The following is a 16,967-nucleotide window of genomic DNA, read 5'->3' as shown; positions in this document are numbered from 1 at the left end:
ATTTTGTTCCCTTTTTATAAATGAGAAAATTTTAAAATCACAATTTTGGCTAGAACATCTTGAAAATTGGAATGGATTACCACCAATCCATATGGAAAATTCATGGATACAGTAGGATTTATGATATGGGAAGAATCACATACTGGGTTTAGACAACACAAATTTGAGGTACCTACTGGATATGTAAGTGGGGAGGACAAGTAGCTTGTGATCCTATTATGATGGGTGAACCTACTGGAAAAAAGTAGGGTATTCTCAGACACTAGTTGCTCTCTGAAGTTCTATGACTAGATAAGATGATCTGGGACATGAAGGTAGATAGAAAAGAGAAGAGATATAAGGAATGATGGGCCCCTGATAGAGGGTTGGAAGGAAGGGCCGGCCAGCAAAGGCAATAGAACATGGTCTTGGAAGCAACATGTTATAACAGAGATTTATGCTTCTGGAGATGACTGGAATTATCATCACTATCAAAACTAATGAAACACAAAACACAAAAATAAAGTAAAATACTGTTGTAAGAAACTAGAACACAACCAAGACACATAAAACTTGATTAGCTAGGATTCCAAGGAGAAAAAAAGACCTCTGCATTTTTCTTTTGGGGTATTCCCTGATTCACGGATAAAGACAAAGGGTGAACCAAAAACAAGAGTCTTGGGCTTGTAGTTGTCTCACTGAACTGGGAGAATTGTGTGGAGTTTGAAAATGCCCAAATACTTGGGTCTTGAGCAACTAAGTCTGACTCTGATATTTAGCTTATAATTTTTATGGAGGCATGGTTTACTAAATTGAGGATCCATGGGGCTAGATATAAAAAACAAAAGTAGACCAACAAAAAAATCAGCCAGAAGCATCTGCTGGGAAGCAAAAGAGCAGGCAGAAAACTTAGCAGTCTTGCAATGCTGGGGAGTCATACACTGATTGGATCTGAGAACTTCCTAAGGCAGAGGAGCCCAGTAAGCATCCTCGGTGCTTTAATTGACATAAATAGAAAGCTACCCTATAGAAAAGGGAGAACTGGAAAAAAAATAGCTCTCAAAATGTATTAAACACAACATGAATGTGGTAGAGGTGTTCTTTCCAGATCTTACCTGGCTGCCAGAAAAATAAATAAATTCTCTGTGGAGTAAGACACTACCCTCCAGATCATCTGCAATGTTTCTAACAGGGTCTGTCATTTAGTCAAAAGTTACCAGGCCTCAAAACAAACAACCAATGGCCAAAACCCAAAATCATAAAAAGGCAATACAAGCAGTTTCACAGACGATCTTGATAAAAGAATTACTAGAAAAACGCTTTCAAATAACTATGGTTAATGTTGTTAAAAAGAAAATGGACAACATGAAAGAAGTTACTAGAGATCTAGATTCTACAAAAATAATAGAAAATTCTGAGGCTAATATGTACAATAAAAAAAGTATGATGATGAATTGTAGATTAGATACAGCTGATAATACCCATAGTAAACTGAAATTTAGGAGCATATAAATATCCAGCTTGAACACAGTGCTAAATGCATACTAATTATAGGCAAGAAGAGAGGAAGAGTAGAACAGAAGTAACAGATGAAGAAATAGGAGCTAAATATTTTTCAAAAGAAAGTAAAGCTGAAATCTCACATTTAAGAAACTATAAAGCCTCAGCAGGTTAGAAAATTTCATATGGGAAATTTGTTGCTAAAAACTGTTTAAAAATCAAAGATGAAGGGCTAAACCTCAAGGCAGTTAGAAAAAAACTTCAGTTAAGTTTATAGGAGAAACCGAGACAACTATGATGGAATGATGGGGGCAGGAAAACAATGGAATGATGTTTGGAATGTTAAAAAATTACAACTTAGAATTCTAAATCCAATGAAGATATTCTTCAAAATTAAAAATAAAGATATTTTCAGGCAAATAAAAACAGGGAAATTTTCAGCAGCAAATTTGTCCTAAATATTACTTTATGGAGACTTTCTCAGGCAAAAGGAAAATGAACCCAGAGGGAAGCACCACACATCGAACAAGAGAGCAAGGCAATGACTGGTAAAGATGAATATTTAGGTACTGTAGAAGAATTTTGACTATTCCTACAATAATTGTTACTATCTTGTGTGTGTGTGTGTGTTTTTTTTTTTGTTTTGTTTTTTTTTTTTTTTTTACAGGCAGAGTAGACAGTGAGAGACAGAGAGAAAGGTCTTCCTTTGCCATTGGTTCACCCTCCAGTGGCTGCTGCGGCTAGCACACTGCACCAATCTGAAGGCAGGAGCCAGGTACTTATCCTGGTCTCCCATGGGGTGCAGGACCCAAGCACTTGGGCCATCCTCCACTGCACTCCCGGGCCACAGCAGAGGGCTGGCCTGGAAGAGGGGCAACCAGGACAGAATCCGGCACCCCGACCGGGACTAGAACCCAGTGTGCCGGCACCACAAGGTGGAGGATTAGCCTGTTGAGCCACGGCACTGGCCAATCTTGTGGGTTTCAAAATATTTATAGAATTAGAATATATGAACACAGCATCATAAAAAACTCAAGTGGAGTACGTAAGTGGAAAGAAGATCTTTGCATTGCCAAGGAAATAAATATATTAAGTAGTCTATAATATATTGCAGTCTCTAAAAATTATGAAACAATGTATAAACAATAACAGAGGGAGAAATAATGTTATAATATAAAAAACTGTTGATTGCAAAAATAAGCTAATAAGGAAGAAAAAAGGGAACTAAACACAAAGAAGTTAAATAGCAAATAGTAACATAGTAGATGTAAAGTTAAGTCAACTTGTGGGATTCTAATAAATATTAAATGACTTAATGCTTCATAGAAAAGAAACTAATAGACAAAGACTGCCAGACTTAAAATGCAAATAGATGCTGCTTGTCAGAGAGGCCCATTAAATATAAAATGTCTTAAAGGTTGAAAATACAATCATGGGGAAAAAAATATACTATGTAAGTACTAATTGAAAGAAAGCTGGTGAGGCTTTCTTATTATCAATGATAAAATTTAGGATGAAGTATTTTATCTATTTGAAAGGCAGAATGATGGAGAGAGAGAGAGGCACACAGAGACAGATGGAGACATCTTTCCATTTGCTGGCTCATTCCTCAAATGGCTGCAATGGCCAGGGCTGGGTCAAGCCACAGCCAGAAGCTTCGAACTTCTCCAGGTTTCTGCCTTGAGTGGCAGGAGCTCAAGTACTTGACCCATTATCTGATGCTTTCCCAGGCACCTTAGCAGGCAGCTGGATTGGAAGCACGGTAGCCAGGACTCAAACCGGCACTCCACTATGGGATGCTGGCATCACAAGTGGCAGCTTAATCCACTGTATCACAACACTGACCCCAAAACAGATATATTTTGAAATGATAAAAATATGAATTCAATAAGAAGACTATAATCCCCAACTATAAGATTCTAAATACATTCACAGTAAAATGGCACATTTTATTTAATGAAGCATATATACACACATTTATATGTATACTTATATATATACAAAGTATTTGCAGATGAGTAGAAGAATTAAACGAAAAAGATAACACAATACAGGCATGCCATGAGATAATGTAGCAGATTATCTTTCAAAGATTAGATTTGAGGGGCTGCGGGTAAAGCCGCCGCCTGCAATGCTGGCATCCCTTATGGGCACTGGTTTGAGACCCAGCTGTTCCACTTCCTATCCAGCTCTCTGCTATGGCCTGGGAAAACAGTAGATGTCCCAAGTCCTTGGGCCCCTGCACCTGCATGGGAAGACCCACAAGAAGCTCCTAGCTTCAGACAGATGCAGTTCTGGCCGTTGCGGCCAATTGGAGATTGAACCAGCTGATCAAAGACTGTTCTCTCTCTCTGCTTCTCCTTCTCTCTGTTTAACTCTGACTTTCAAATAAATAAATCCTTAAAAAAAAAGATTAGATTTGAGGGGTGAGAGTTTTGCCTGGTGATTGTGGTCTGTGAAACAAAACATGCTATTATTATTTGTGAATACATTTAGTATATTATGCAGTCCATATCTTCATTCCCTTGTATATTCACTCTAGAGGCAGGTTGACCTCAGGAAGGAGCAGTGACATTAGGTTAAGCTAATCTCTTCAATACAGCGCTATTCCTAGAAGAGGCAATTGACTAAGAGCTGCCAGCAGTCTGTATTCATGGTTAGGGAAACCATTTTTGGTCTTTAAAAGCCATGTAATGTATTCCAGTATCCTGCATCAGTGAGGTTTATTCCAGGAATGTAACACAATCAGTGTGACTCTCTGTATTAATAAAATGAAGGGTAAAACTCACATGGTCATCTCATTACTGACAAATATCAACATCCATTCATAATTAAAAAAAAAAAAAAATTCTCTTCAAACTAAGACTACGAGGGAGCTTCCTCCAATAGAGGGCATTGGCAGAAACAAGCAAACCAATCACCGTAACATAAGTATCCTCCTTCATAATAAAATACTGATTGCCTTTTCCCTAAAACTGAATGAAGCAAAGATGTCCACTATCATCACCTTTTTTTCCCCACAGTTATACTGGGAGTCCTATCAAGTTCAATAAAACAAGAAAAAAAGGTACTGGGATTGAAAAGAAGAAATGAAACTGTCATTATACATCACATGAACATTCATGGGAAACAGTCAAAAGTCTCTAGAGATAAAATTATTTAATAGCTACTTTAGCGAAGTTATGAGATATATAGCGAAAATACAAAGATCCTCAATGAGCTCTACGTACCAGCAATAAGCAATTCATTATAACAATTTTTAAAAAATATTTATTTGTAAGTCACAATTCAGAGACAGAAAAAGGAAGGGAAAGAGGGAGAGGGAGATAGAGAGGCATCGAGATAGAGAGATTGAGATATCTTCCATCTGCTGGTTCACTCCCCAGATGGCCACAGCAGCAGGAGCTGGGCCAAGCCAAAGCCAGGAACTTCTTCCAGGTGTCTCATGTGGGTGGCAGGAGCCCGAGCACTTGGGCCATCTTTCATTGCTTTTCCCAGGCCACTAGCAGGGTGGTGGATCAGAAGTAGAGCATACGGGAATCAAACCAACACTCATATGTGATGTGGGTATTATGGGTGGTATTTACCTGCTATGTCACAATCCTGGCCCAGAATAATTTTAACATATTATCATTAACATTGGAATAGTGGTATAAGATACTTAATAAATTTAACAAAAGATGTGTAAGCTATTTACACAGAAAATTGTAAAATATTATTGAAAACAGATTTTAGGGGCCGGTGCCTGTGGTGCAGTACACTAAGCCTCTGCCCGCAATGCCAGCATCCCAGATGGGTGCCAGTTCATGTCCTGGCTGCTCCACTTCTGATCCAGCTCTCTGCTATGGGCTGGGAAAACGGTGTAAAATGTCCCAAGTACTTTGGCCCCTGCACCCACATAGGAGACCCGGAAGAAACTGCTGGCTCCTGTCTTCAGATCAGCCCAGCTCTGTCCATTTGTGGCCCTTTGGGGAATGAACCACTGGATAGAAGACCTCTATTTCTGTCTCTCCCTCTGTCTGTAACTCTGCCTCTCAAATAAATGAAATCTTCAAAGAAAAAATAGATTTTAAAATACCTAAAGGGGAAGAATTAGCTATTTGTAAATTTGAAGAACTATATCTGTAAAGATGTTACTTTTTCCTAGTCCTTAAATGCTGATTTCACTCAAAATCCTAGAATTTTACAGAAACTGATTACGACACTGAATTTTACATGAAAATGCCGACAGAGTAGTGAAGACAGTCTTCAAGATCAACTGTAGTTCCAAGACTTGTTACCAGATATCTAAACCTAGTAAAATTACAGAAAATAATAAAGGTTAAAAACTGATAAACCCACAAGAATTAAAACAGTATGGTACAGATAGAAAAAATCAAGAGAACAAAACGTAAAACTCAACACAGAGCCATGCACACACAGTTCTCTGACCCAGGTTACACTGCAGTGAGGCTGGGAAAGAGCAGTCTTTAATAATAAAGGTGCCAGATCAGCTGGATGTCTAAACATAAAATTTTACTCTTGTCTCCTACACCACCTCACAGAGGAAATACGTAGAAGAATTAAATGTAAAAACTAACACTAAAGACAAACAGAGATGATGTAGCTGAATGCCTTTGTTTGGCCCAGTGGTTGAGACTGGTTGGGATGCCCACATCTCACATTCCAGTGCCTCTGCTTCCTACTCTAGTTTACTGCTCCCATGCACCCTAGGAGGAGAACATGATGGCTTTTCCTGCTGGGTCTCTGACACCCACATGGGAGACCTGAATTGAATTCTTGGATCCTAGCTTTGGTCTCCAAATTGGGGCCACTGCAGGTTTTTGCAGAATTGGCCAACAGATGAGAATTCTCTCTCTCTGCTTCTCAAATAAATAAAAAGTAATTCTTAAACAAAATATAATTTTAAAATAGATTACACTTGAGAATGTTTTTATATCTAAGGGTAAACAAAGATTAAACAGAAAATAAAAGGTACTAACCCAAATTATATTTAAAATTAAGAACTTTTTTTTTTTTTTTTTTTGACAGGCAGAGTGGACAGTGAGAGAGAGACAGAGAGAAAGGTCCTCCCTTGCCGTTGGTTCACCCTCCAATGACTGCCGCGGCCGGTGCGCTGCGGCCGGCGCACCGCGCCGATCCGGTGGCAGGAGCCAGGAGCCAGGTGCCTTTTTCCTGGTCTCCCATGGGGTGCAGGGCCCAAGCACCCGGGCCATCCTCCACTGCACTCCCTGGCCACAGCAGAGAGCCGGCCCGGAAGAGGGGCAACCGGGACAGAATCCGGCGCCCCAACCGGGACCAGAACCCAGTGTGCCGGCGCCGCTAGGCGGAGGACTAGCCCAGTGAGCCGCGGCGCCAGCCTAAAATTAAGAACTTCTACCCACAGATACTAATAAGAAAATGAAAGGATGTGCCACAAATTGATAGGAGATATTGCAAAACAAACATGTGACAAAAGACATATCCAAAATATACAAGAACTGTTAAAAATAAACGAGAGGAAGTACCCAATTTTTAAAATGGGTACACACCTGAGTAATAACTACACAAGACAGGATATCCAAATGGCAAAATGGTGGTTAATAAAATTAGTCATCAGGACATGCACAGTAAAATGAAAGTAAGAATCTGAAATGTCACGAGGAACTTAAATTTGACTCAGGTTTATTTGATTTGACTCAAAATTCCAGCAATTAAAGTGAAGTGAAGTGAATATGAAGCAGGTGTACAAACCAGGAAATGGTGAGAATTTGAGATAACTTACTTGGACAGAAACTGAGGAGACGGATGCAAGACAATTGAGACTGACGAGAGTGAGGCATTTCACCATTTCTGAAGATAATGCTCCTGCCCTGTGAGGGTACCAGCCTGCTAGTCAGAAAACAGGCTGGAATTAAGTCTTACACACTTCACAAAAGGAGTAATGTTCGTTCATATAATGTACTTTCGTGGACAAAGGTAACCAGAACACTTGTTGATAAAGTTAGGGCACAAAACAAATCCTAGTCTAAACTCATGGGAAGGACAGTCAATAGCAGATGAGGTGTTCTACTGACGTCATCTTACAACAAGCCCACAAGAGACATCTACACACTGACGAGACCGAATGTTGATGAAGATGTGGAGTAACTGTGATTCTACCCTATGACACAGAATTTTAATTTTTATATATTAGAAGTGAAAATATATGTATACACCACAAACTTGTATATATATATTCAGAAGTTTTATTTAAAGTAACAAAAAATGTAAGATGACTTACATGCCTGCCAATGGTAGAACGAATGATAATTATGGTATTCCTATAATTTCACTATAGTGAAAATGAATAAATTACTGGTACATGCAATAATATAAGTGATACACTGTGTAATTAAAGAATAAACAAGTAGTATATGTTTTATTACTGTTATGTGAATTTGGGAAACAAAATTATTCTGAAATTATAATGCTTAGTGGCTACTTTGGGCATAGTAATGACTAGGGGAGCATTTGGCAGGCTATTGCATGCTGGCAATATTCTATAGTTTGAGTAATGATAACACAGGTATATTTATGCTTTAATAATTCATCCATCTGTATATATTTTTAATATTTATGAACTGTTTATGTATTTTGCTTCAATAAAATGTTTATCCAAAAGGAAGAAAGGTAGATGGCTCAGGTGTGTTAACAGAGCAGATAGATGATTTAAAATGATAACTGGACTTGGCAGCATGAATGCCATCGATGCCTTGTGACCAGAGAAGTTTCAATGGAGTGATTGGGATGAACACCTAACTGGTGTGGGTTCAAGAGAGACTGAGAGAAGAGTGAGTTGAGTAAGTGACTGTTTCCCAGGTCCCAGCTGTCTTTAGGTTCCGTGATCCCTCATGATCTTGCCCTAGTCGATCCATATATTCTTTTATCCTTTGATTCTAAAATACTTACCTTTTCTTGCTTCCAAGCCCTCTCGGCCTTTACTCTCTGTTAATACTTTGAATACTGTGCTATCTGTGTGAGCAAAGCCTTAAGCAGGTTGCTCAGTATGCAGAGAAGTAAGTCTAGGTAGAGACTCCTCGGGATCCCCCAGTCAGTCATGTTTAGATTGATAAAGCAATGGTTCTCAAATGTTGATTAGTTTAAAGTTATTCCCAGAAAGCTTGGTAAAAATGTGGCTACCTGAGCCTCACTTACTCAGATTTAGATCCTGTAGATGGGGGGCGGGGGGAGTCAGGAACCTGCAAATCTGCATTTAAAATAAGCAGCACAGGAGCTTCTGCTGTTATTGAACGACAGACATCCTGGTGGAGACCCGGGTATATTATGGACAAGCAGACAGGAAAAGGAGAAGATGCGCAGAATACTGTTTGGGTGGATGAGTGCAGAATGATTCTGTCCTCGTTTGATTTTTGTTCTTTCCTGGGACCTTCAGCACCTCCATTCCAACAAGGTCTCTCAGCCCTGGAATATGATCGCATTACTTTTCTACAGTTGGGATCCCATATGCTTATTCAAAGATACCAAACAGCAACAAAAACCAAAACAAACAAACACAAAGCTTTGCTGATAAACCTTCTTCTTTCTTTCCCTTTCTCTTTTCTTTTATTCTTCCTTCCTTTTTCCTTCTCCCTCCCTTGTATCTTCCAATCCCCCATTTCTGTTATTGTTTTCTTCCATTTTCCTCATCTTTATTCTGCTGCATGTTCACTTTTTCCTTCCATTTCTCTCTCCTTCACTCATTTCCTGTCTCTCTCCTACTCTCAGATAGAAAAAAGGAAGTTCAACCAGAACTCTAACTCCACGTACTGTATCTTCATGGTCAACAAGCCCTACGCTATCACCTGCTCTGTGGTGGCCTTCTACATCCCGTTTCTCCTCATGGTGCTGGCCTATTACCGCATCTATGTCACAGCTAAGGAGCATGCCCACCAGATCCAGATGTTACAACGAGCAGGAGCCTCCTCAGAGGGCAGGCCCCAGCCGGCAGACCAGCATAACACCCATCGCATGAGGACAGAGACCAAAGCGGCCAAGACCCTGTGCATCATCATGGGTTGCTTCTGCCTCTGCTGGGCTCCATTCTTTGTCACCAATATTGTGGATCCTTTCATAGACTACACTGTCCCTGGGAAGGTGTGGACTGCCTTCCTCTGGCTTGGCTATATCAATTCTGGGTTGAACCCCTTTCTCTACGCCTTCTTGAATAAGTCTTTTAGACGTGCCTTCCTCATTATCCTTTGCTGTGATGATGAGCGCTACCGAAGACCTTCTATTCTGGGCCAGACAGTCCCCTGTTCAACCACAACCATTAATGGATCCACTCATGTACTAAGGTGAGTATTTAGCAAGTTCATTAATTTGGCTGATTTGCATTACTCGTAAAGGGTAAAATGTAGGCTTTCTGAGTCCAACAGCGTTATTTCATTCCCCAAGAACCTGTAAAGCATTTGCTAAGATTTTAACTAAGATTCTACCATTCATCATGGAATAAAGTAAGGAAAGGGCTTGCCTCAGGGCCTGACCAACATTCAAGTTCAGTTTCTGGAGTCTGTGGCCTGGACCAAGTCATTTAGCGATTCTGAACTTTAAATTTCATTTTCAACTTTTAAGATCATAATCATGATATCTACATCACAGGGTTTTTTTGAGGTTCAAATTAGCTAATGTATGCAGATTGCATGGCATAAAGTCTGACATCTAGTAAGCACTTAGTAAATGTTATCTACTATTTAAAAGTAGTATTTTAGGGGAGTGGTTAAAATTATGAGCTTTAGAATCAACTAGATTTTACCTGTACTCTGAGTTTCCCTACGAAACCATCTTCACAATCTCTCTTGTAAAGAGAGATTTCATCAACTGTAAAACTTCATGATAATAATAATACTCATAGGGCTTTTGTGGGAATTAGAGATAATGTGTCTATAGGGCTTGACACATAGTACTCATAAAACTAATAATTTCATAAATGTTAGACTAGTAGTAATAGCACATTGCCTGATATCCTAAAATCACCATAAAATAACATGATAAACTAAAATAAATAGAATGATACATATGTAACAGAATACCCTGTGATAAATGATACAATGGAAATATGGACAGTCAAGAATGGGTATATTACCAGGCATGAAGCTCATATAGTTCAAGAGAATCAGGGAATTTGCAACATGGAGAAATCGGAGAAGGCATTCTAAGCAGATGGATGAGCATAAAGAAGTAAACAGTATGAAAAGCACAGAAAATTCAAGTGATTTATTCAAGGTTATTGAGGTTGATGGAGGTGGGAGTGACTTAGGAGTCGAATATTCAGCATCTCGTCAAGATGCCTCTATGCGAACTCTGAAAACTTCCGGGCTACTCTGAGCTAGAATTGTTAGTTGTGAAAACTGTGTGATAAATATGTTCATGCAGTAGAAATGATAAACTGTTAATGATTCTTTCCCCTGTGATACATAGAGATTTCTAAAGAGTAATTACTTCTTTGAGACAAGCGTTTAATTTTTCTGATGAAGACATGCATGTATGAGAAAAGAGGAGAAAATAGGAATTGCAATGAAATATAAACAGTGGGTCTCAGAGGCTGCTCAGACAGCATGAATTCAATTTTCTGCTATCAATGTGGATAGACTTGTAGCTAAAGCTTAGCATGGTATTGAGTTCTAGCTGGTCAAAGGCCTCAAAAGAGTCTCCTAGAGGCTGACATTCTTTTAATTATTAAGCCTTAGCATCATAGAAAGAATTCAACCATAACGTGTGTGTACAAGAACTTCTGTGTGGGTGCCAGATAGTTTTTAGCTATTTAAGTTAGCAGTTGCCTAAGTACAGGCTGTCAACAGTGTACAACAAGTGTATGTTCTAGCAACACGTTTGCTAAGTCAGTTGTTTAGAAGTTGCTAACTTTTCCCTATAGAAACTCCCCTAGAAGAGTTTTGGAGTTTCTAAGGCAGCCTAAGCAAACTTATTTCACTAGTGCTGCACTATCTTATCCCCACTGCTTTGACAATCTGCAGTGAGATTGTAAGGAGGTGTTTACAGATGGCTTATGGATGTTCTCTCCATAGTTTATTCCTTATGTTTCTTCACGAGTTCATGAAACTTGCAGGAAGTTGCTCTTATTTTTCTGTGTGAGTAGGCAATCTTCTAAAAATAAGAGTAGCCTGTACAGAAAGGAGATGTTTATTTAGAATCTAGATCCACTAGAGGCTAAGTCTTACAAGGACAGTGATTCTGCCTATTTATTCACTGTTACACCAAATACCCAACGTCTTTGCCTGATGTATAATAGGAACTTAAACTCTTGATGAGTAAAACTAATGAATCATAAATGTTATTGCCCAGATCAATTATTTTAACTTAACATAATGGAAGAAAATTTTATGTTTTTCTTAAAAATCCCTGAAGTGGAATATCAACAAAGTTTCAGATAAATTCAAGAAATCTAAGACCAAACCAATGAAAACAAAAATAAGCTTGTGCCCTGTTTTCCCTACCCTGATCTTCAGAGAAAAGAATTCACATTAGTCTGCTCATGTCAATGTATTTACAAACATTTATAAAAACCTACAAAATCTGGCCGGTGCCACGGCTCACTAGGCTATTCCTCCGCCTGCAGTGCCGGCACTCCGGGTTCTGTCCCGGTTGCTCCTCTTCCAGTCCAGCTCTCTGCTGTGGCCCGGGAAGGCAGTGGAGTTTGGCCCAAGTCCTTGGGCCCTGCACCCGCATGGAAGACTAGGAGGAAGCATCTGGCTCCTGGCTTCGGATCGGCACAGTGCGCCGGCTGTAGCAGCCATTTGGGGGGTGAACCAACGGAAGGAAGACCTTTCTCTTTGTCTCTCTCTCTCACACTGTCTAACGCTGCCCGTCAAAAAAAAAAAAAAAAACAAAACCTACAAAATCATGGCTTTTTCTCCCATTATTTTATATAAATGGGACCATCCTATATGTATCTTGTTTTTTATCCTTTAACAACACATTTTTGGATACCATTCCACTGCATAACATGTAGATCCCATTCATTTTTAACTTTCATAATTCTTTGTACTAAAAATACCCATTAAAATTTATTTAACTATTTCTCAGTAGCGAGCATACAGGTATTCCTGATGTTTTACTACTACCAAATTGCATTGGTTTTAGTGCCCTCATACACATTTCATTGTACATGCATCAGTATTTCTCTCAGCTATCAGAAGTGAAAATGCACTATTGAAATGCAGGGCCATTAAAAAATGTTACGTTTACCATCAAGTTGACCTTCTGCATGACTGCTGCAAATCCCATTCTCTTAGGTGGCATGTGAGAATCCCTTCCTCTTTCCTCTCACCATCACTGAATATTATCAATTAAAAGATTTATTTATTTGAATGTCAGAGTTACACAGAGAGAAGAGAGGCAGAGAGAGAGATAAAGAGAAAGTCTTCCACCTGGTGGTTCACTCCCCAACTGGCCACAACGGCTGGAGCTACGCTGATCCAAAGCCAGGAGCCAGGAGCTTCTTCTGGGTCTCCCAGGCGGGTGCAGGGGCCCAAGGACTTGGGCCATATTCTACTGCTTTCCCAGGCCATCGCAGAGAGCTGGATTGGAAGTGGAGCAGCCAGGTCTCGAACCTTTGCTCATATGGGATGCCAGTGCTTCAGGCCAGGGCATTAACCCGCTGCGCCACAGCGCCGGCCCCAGTTAAAAATACTCTCATTTAACTTGCATCCCCAAGACAATTGATTTGTCAGGTTACTCTCTTAAATTAGTTACTGGTACTGTTTATCCTTATCTGTACTACATCTCTATCTGTTCAGCCTTCCTTGTGACAACTTTGTTGCTGTTTTTCTCAATCATTTCTGAGTTCCTTTATTAAATTCTAGATACTAATCCTTTGTTATATAATTTGCTAATACAGTTCCCCATTTTCTGCATAATTCTCAAATATTATTAACATTTGTCCTAAAGATGTTTCAAACTTTGAAAGCAATAGTTTTACTGGACCACTTACAGTCGCCCCTGCTTACTCCTCAAAATGTGAGTATGTCCCACATTATTTTTTCTCAACACCATTCTTTCCTAGCTTTCCTGCTAACACCCTAGCAAATCTTTGCTGGTCTCTTTTACACACTCTTTCTTCTCTGTGCAGTCTCTAAATATTGGAGTTCTTCAGGGAATGAGTTTTGAAACTTCTCAAAGTACACCCTCACCTTATATGGTTTCACTATCACTAACTTTAATTACCATGTTCATGCTGTTGACTCTCCTTGATTAGTGTCACCAGGTCACAGCCTGTCGCTCCCCGTCTTCGTGGAGGAACGACACAGGACCCTGCGCTGTTCTTTCGTCTGCTCGGCCCTCCCCGGGTTTGCTGCTGGTTCTTCCCGGGTTGGCTACTGTCCCTTCCACCTCCGTGGAAGGGCAGTTCCCCCTGGCCACATTCCCCACTTCCGCAGGGGAGCAGCACACCGCCGGCCGGCTCTCTCAGGGGCTGCACAGATGTTCCCCTTAGATGTTCCTGGTGCATGCCGTCTCTCTCCTCCTTTATAGTCCTCCTCTACCAATCCCAACTCGGCTGCCCACACGCCGAGTACGCTGCTCTCCTCCAATCAGGAGCAAGTCCTACAGCTTATTGGCTGAACTGGAGGCAGCTGTGTAGAAGCTGTTTTCTTCTCTCCCAGCGCCATATTGTGGGAGAGCAGATGCATAGAATAAGTCTTAATTCCAGTAACAGTCTAGTCCGGGTTGCTCCCCACAACAGCCCTCCTCTAAGCTCCAGATCACAGGACCCAATCTGCTTCCTTGACCAGTGCCATATAGGTGTCTCACGGCAATCTCAAATTTAATGTGACCAAAACAGAACTCTTAGTTCTTTACTTCTCCCTGCTCTATCATATATTCCCTGGGTCTTTTCTATCTCCGTAACATGGAATCATCCTTTACTGTGCCACCATATCCACACACTTCCTGTGGCTCTCAGGGAAAAGGGACGTATGAGGAAGCAGACTTTAAGATTTAAAAGAGAAGAAACCACTTGTATTAGAATCAGCTGGTAGCTCCGTAAAAATATGGATTCCTGGACCATTCTCAATAAATCAGGGCGGGCCTAGTAAACTGACATTTTTACCAAATTAATGTTCTGCAGATTTCACTCTAAGAATCATAGTCCTAGATGTTTATGGATCAGAATAGCCCAACACATACTGGCATTTATTGTGCTTCAGGGCTTCACATAATGTGCCTTAAAATTTTAGCATCTTACAATTATTCTTAAAGGGCAGTAATTTTATTTGAGGTTAACTGGTACGATGTTGTAGAAAATACCTTTTGGAAGTGTGTGTCAGCTCAGGCATACTGTAAGCCACGTGACCCTCCCTGCTAGGGAGGCAGAGGATGACCATGTAACATTGTGACCTAAAGAAGTTGTAGATGGGAGTAGGAACAAATCACACTGACTTCATTCTGAGGTTCTTTGTCCACTGGATAAATACCAAGGATTTTGCCAGTCTTGGTCATTACTTTATCCTCGGAACCTAATCAAGTACCTGGAATACTATAGGACTTAAAGGAAGGATGGAAGAACACTCCTGTCACTTCTCCAGTGGCCTACCTTCTCTTCTCTTTAACTGTCTGTATGATTATTGGCTCAGACAATCCAGGGCATAGTAGGGACTAGGGTGCTCAATGTAACCTTGAAACAAAATTCTCTATATGAAATCTGCTAAGGGTTCCAGTTTTGGCCTTTTGGGTAAATAATCTCTTTCCTCCGCTCTATCTCACTACTTCACTGTGATAATGAAACAAGAGCATGAACGTGAAATTGCTTTTCTAACTGCAAAGCTCTGTTTGCATGGGAGAGAGAATTATTAGAACAGACTATTTATAAGCGAGGCAACATAAGCAGAGATGCTGTGCAAAGTTTAGGTTTGGAAATGGGCTCTGTGGCTCTCCCACAGACTCAGGTTTCTTCCTGGGTAAATTTCAGATTTTACTCAAATCTAGAACATGCACCCGGTTCCTAGGAACGCTTTGCAAAGGACGTAGCGCGTATCTATCCTGGCTCTGTCATCCTCCATCATTCACTCCCAGCTCACTTGACAAACAGGTTTTCCACTGACCTGATGTGTTGACCAGTAGGATCACCACTGGCCACATGTGGCTATTTAAGTTTTAACTAAAATGAAACGAAACTAAAAATCTAGCTCCTCAGTCATACTACCTACTTACCAAGCACTCATTAAGCAGTGGCTGCTGGGTCAAACCATGGAAATGCAGAATACATGGAAATACAGAATGGCTTTAGGGCTACACGAGCCTTCTGTCTGCTGGGAACGGGCAATGTACTTTTTTCTCAGACTTATCAGCTCCTATTATCAATTGCAGCTCAAGGAAACATAAACCACTCATAGTGGGCGTGCTACATTTCCAACATTTCCACGCACAGGATTAGTATTTTCAGATCTGTGTCTGGAATCCATAGTAGAGAAAAATACGAGGACAGAAAAAAAAGTGAAAATGAGAAAGAAGCCAAGAGAATCAAGCTTTCAAAAAACTTAACTACTTCTGAGCAGGTCAGTGCTGTGGTGTACTAAGCTAAGCATCTGCCTGCAGTGTCAGATCCTTTGTGGGTGCTGGTTTGTGTCCCAGCTGCTCTTCTTCCAGCCCAGCTCTCTATTAATGGCCTGGGAAAGCAGTGGAGGATGGCCCAAGTGCTTGGGCCCCTACACCCAAGTGGGAGACCCGAAAGAAGCTCCTGGCTCCTGGCTTTGCATTGGCCCAGTTCGGGCCGTTGTGGCCATTTGGGGAGTGAACCAACAGACGGAAGACCTTTCTCTGACTCTCCATCTCTGCCTCTGAAATAAATTTTAAAAAAAATCGGAATTTTGCCTATTTTTTTAAAGTTTATTTGAAAGGCACAGTTACAAAGAGAAAGGTAGAGGGAAACGGAGGGACGGAGATCTTCCATCTGCTGGTTCACTCTCCAAATGGCCACAACAGCCAGGCCTGGGAAATACTGAAGCCAGGAGACAGGGAACTTCTTCTGGGTCTCCCAAGTGGATGCAGTGGCCCAAGGACTTGTGCCATGTTCCGCTGCTTTCCCAGGCCCATTAGCAGGGAGCCGGACTGGGAGTAGAGCAGCTAGGACTCAAACCAGCATCCATGAGGCATGCCAGCGAAACAGGCGGCAGCTTTGCCTGCTATGCCATAACGCTGGTCCCCTGTTATTTATAAACAACAATTATCAAAATTCATAGTTGTTTTGTTATTTTCTTTGTCTCTCCAGCCAAAGTGTCAGTACATGAGAGCAGATAGCATGCCTCTTTCAGCTCCTGAAAAGAATTCCCATGGTATAGACATTGTTCAGTTAGTATATGTGTTGAATGACTTAATGGCTAATCTTATCCTACTCATTTGTTAACCTGGACTTTTTAAAAATATGTATTAATTCTATAACCAAAAACTTTTTCTCATTATGAAAATACACATCAACTTTTAATGTCAACACTCTAGAATTCCTCTTTTAAAAGACT

At 40.5% G+C, this 16,967-nt stretch overlaps 1 protein-coding gene and 1 long non-coding RNA gene across 12 annotated transcripts in view; one reads left to right on the top strand and one right to left on the bottom strand.

The window, feature by feature from the left end:
• HTR4 (5-hydroxytryptamine receptor 4) overlaps positions 1 to 16,967 on the top strand; it is a 188,353-nt gene that overhangs the window by 126,154 nt on the left and 45,232 nt on the right. For 8 of the 11 annotated variants that reach the window (XM_089334939.1, XM_089334936.1, XM_089334935.1 and 5 more), the window contains one exon: positions 9,226 to 9,794. The exons of 1 other annotated variant lie outside the window; for it this stretch is intronic. In XM_089334939.1, the coding sequence (XP_089191065.1) occupies positions 9,226 to 9,794 (569 nt within the window). Of the gene's footprint in view, positions 1 to 3,668; positions 3,851 to 9,225; positions 9,799 to 16,967 lie in introns of those variants that run through there. 2 more of the 11 variants (XM_089334937.1, XM_089334942.1) reach the window with 2 other exon arrangements.
• LOC149126104 (uncharacterized) overlaps positions 16,146 to 16,967 on the bottom strand; it is a 34,991-nt gene continuing 34,169 nt past the window's right edge. Inside the window, exon 3 of the long non-coding RNA XR_016235360.1 lies at positions 16,146 to 16,766. This is a non-coding gene — a long non-coding RNA (uncharacterized LOC149126104). The remainder of the gene's footprint in view (positions 16,767 to 16,967) is intronic.

Source organism: Oryctolagus cuniculus, chromosome 6 (genome assembly GCF_051225735.1).
Source record: "Oryctolagus cuniculus isolate XC-2025 breed Fujian yellow rabbit chromosome 6, ASM5122573v1, whole genome shotgun sequence".
Classification (NCBI taxonomy): domain Eukaryota; kingdom Metazoa; phylum Chordata; class Mammalia; order Lagomorpha; family Leporidae; genus Oryctolagus; species Oryctolagus cuniculus.
The sequence above is the reverse complement of the archived record's forward strand: the minus strand, read 5'-3'. Positions and strand labels throughout refer to the sequence as shown.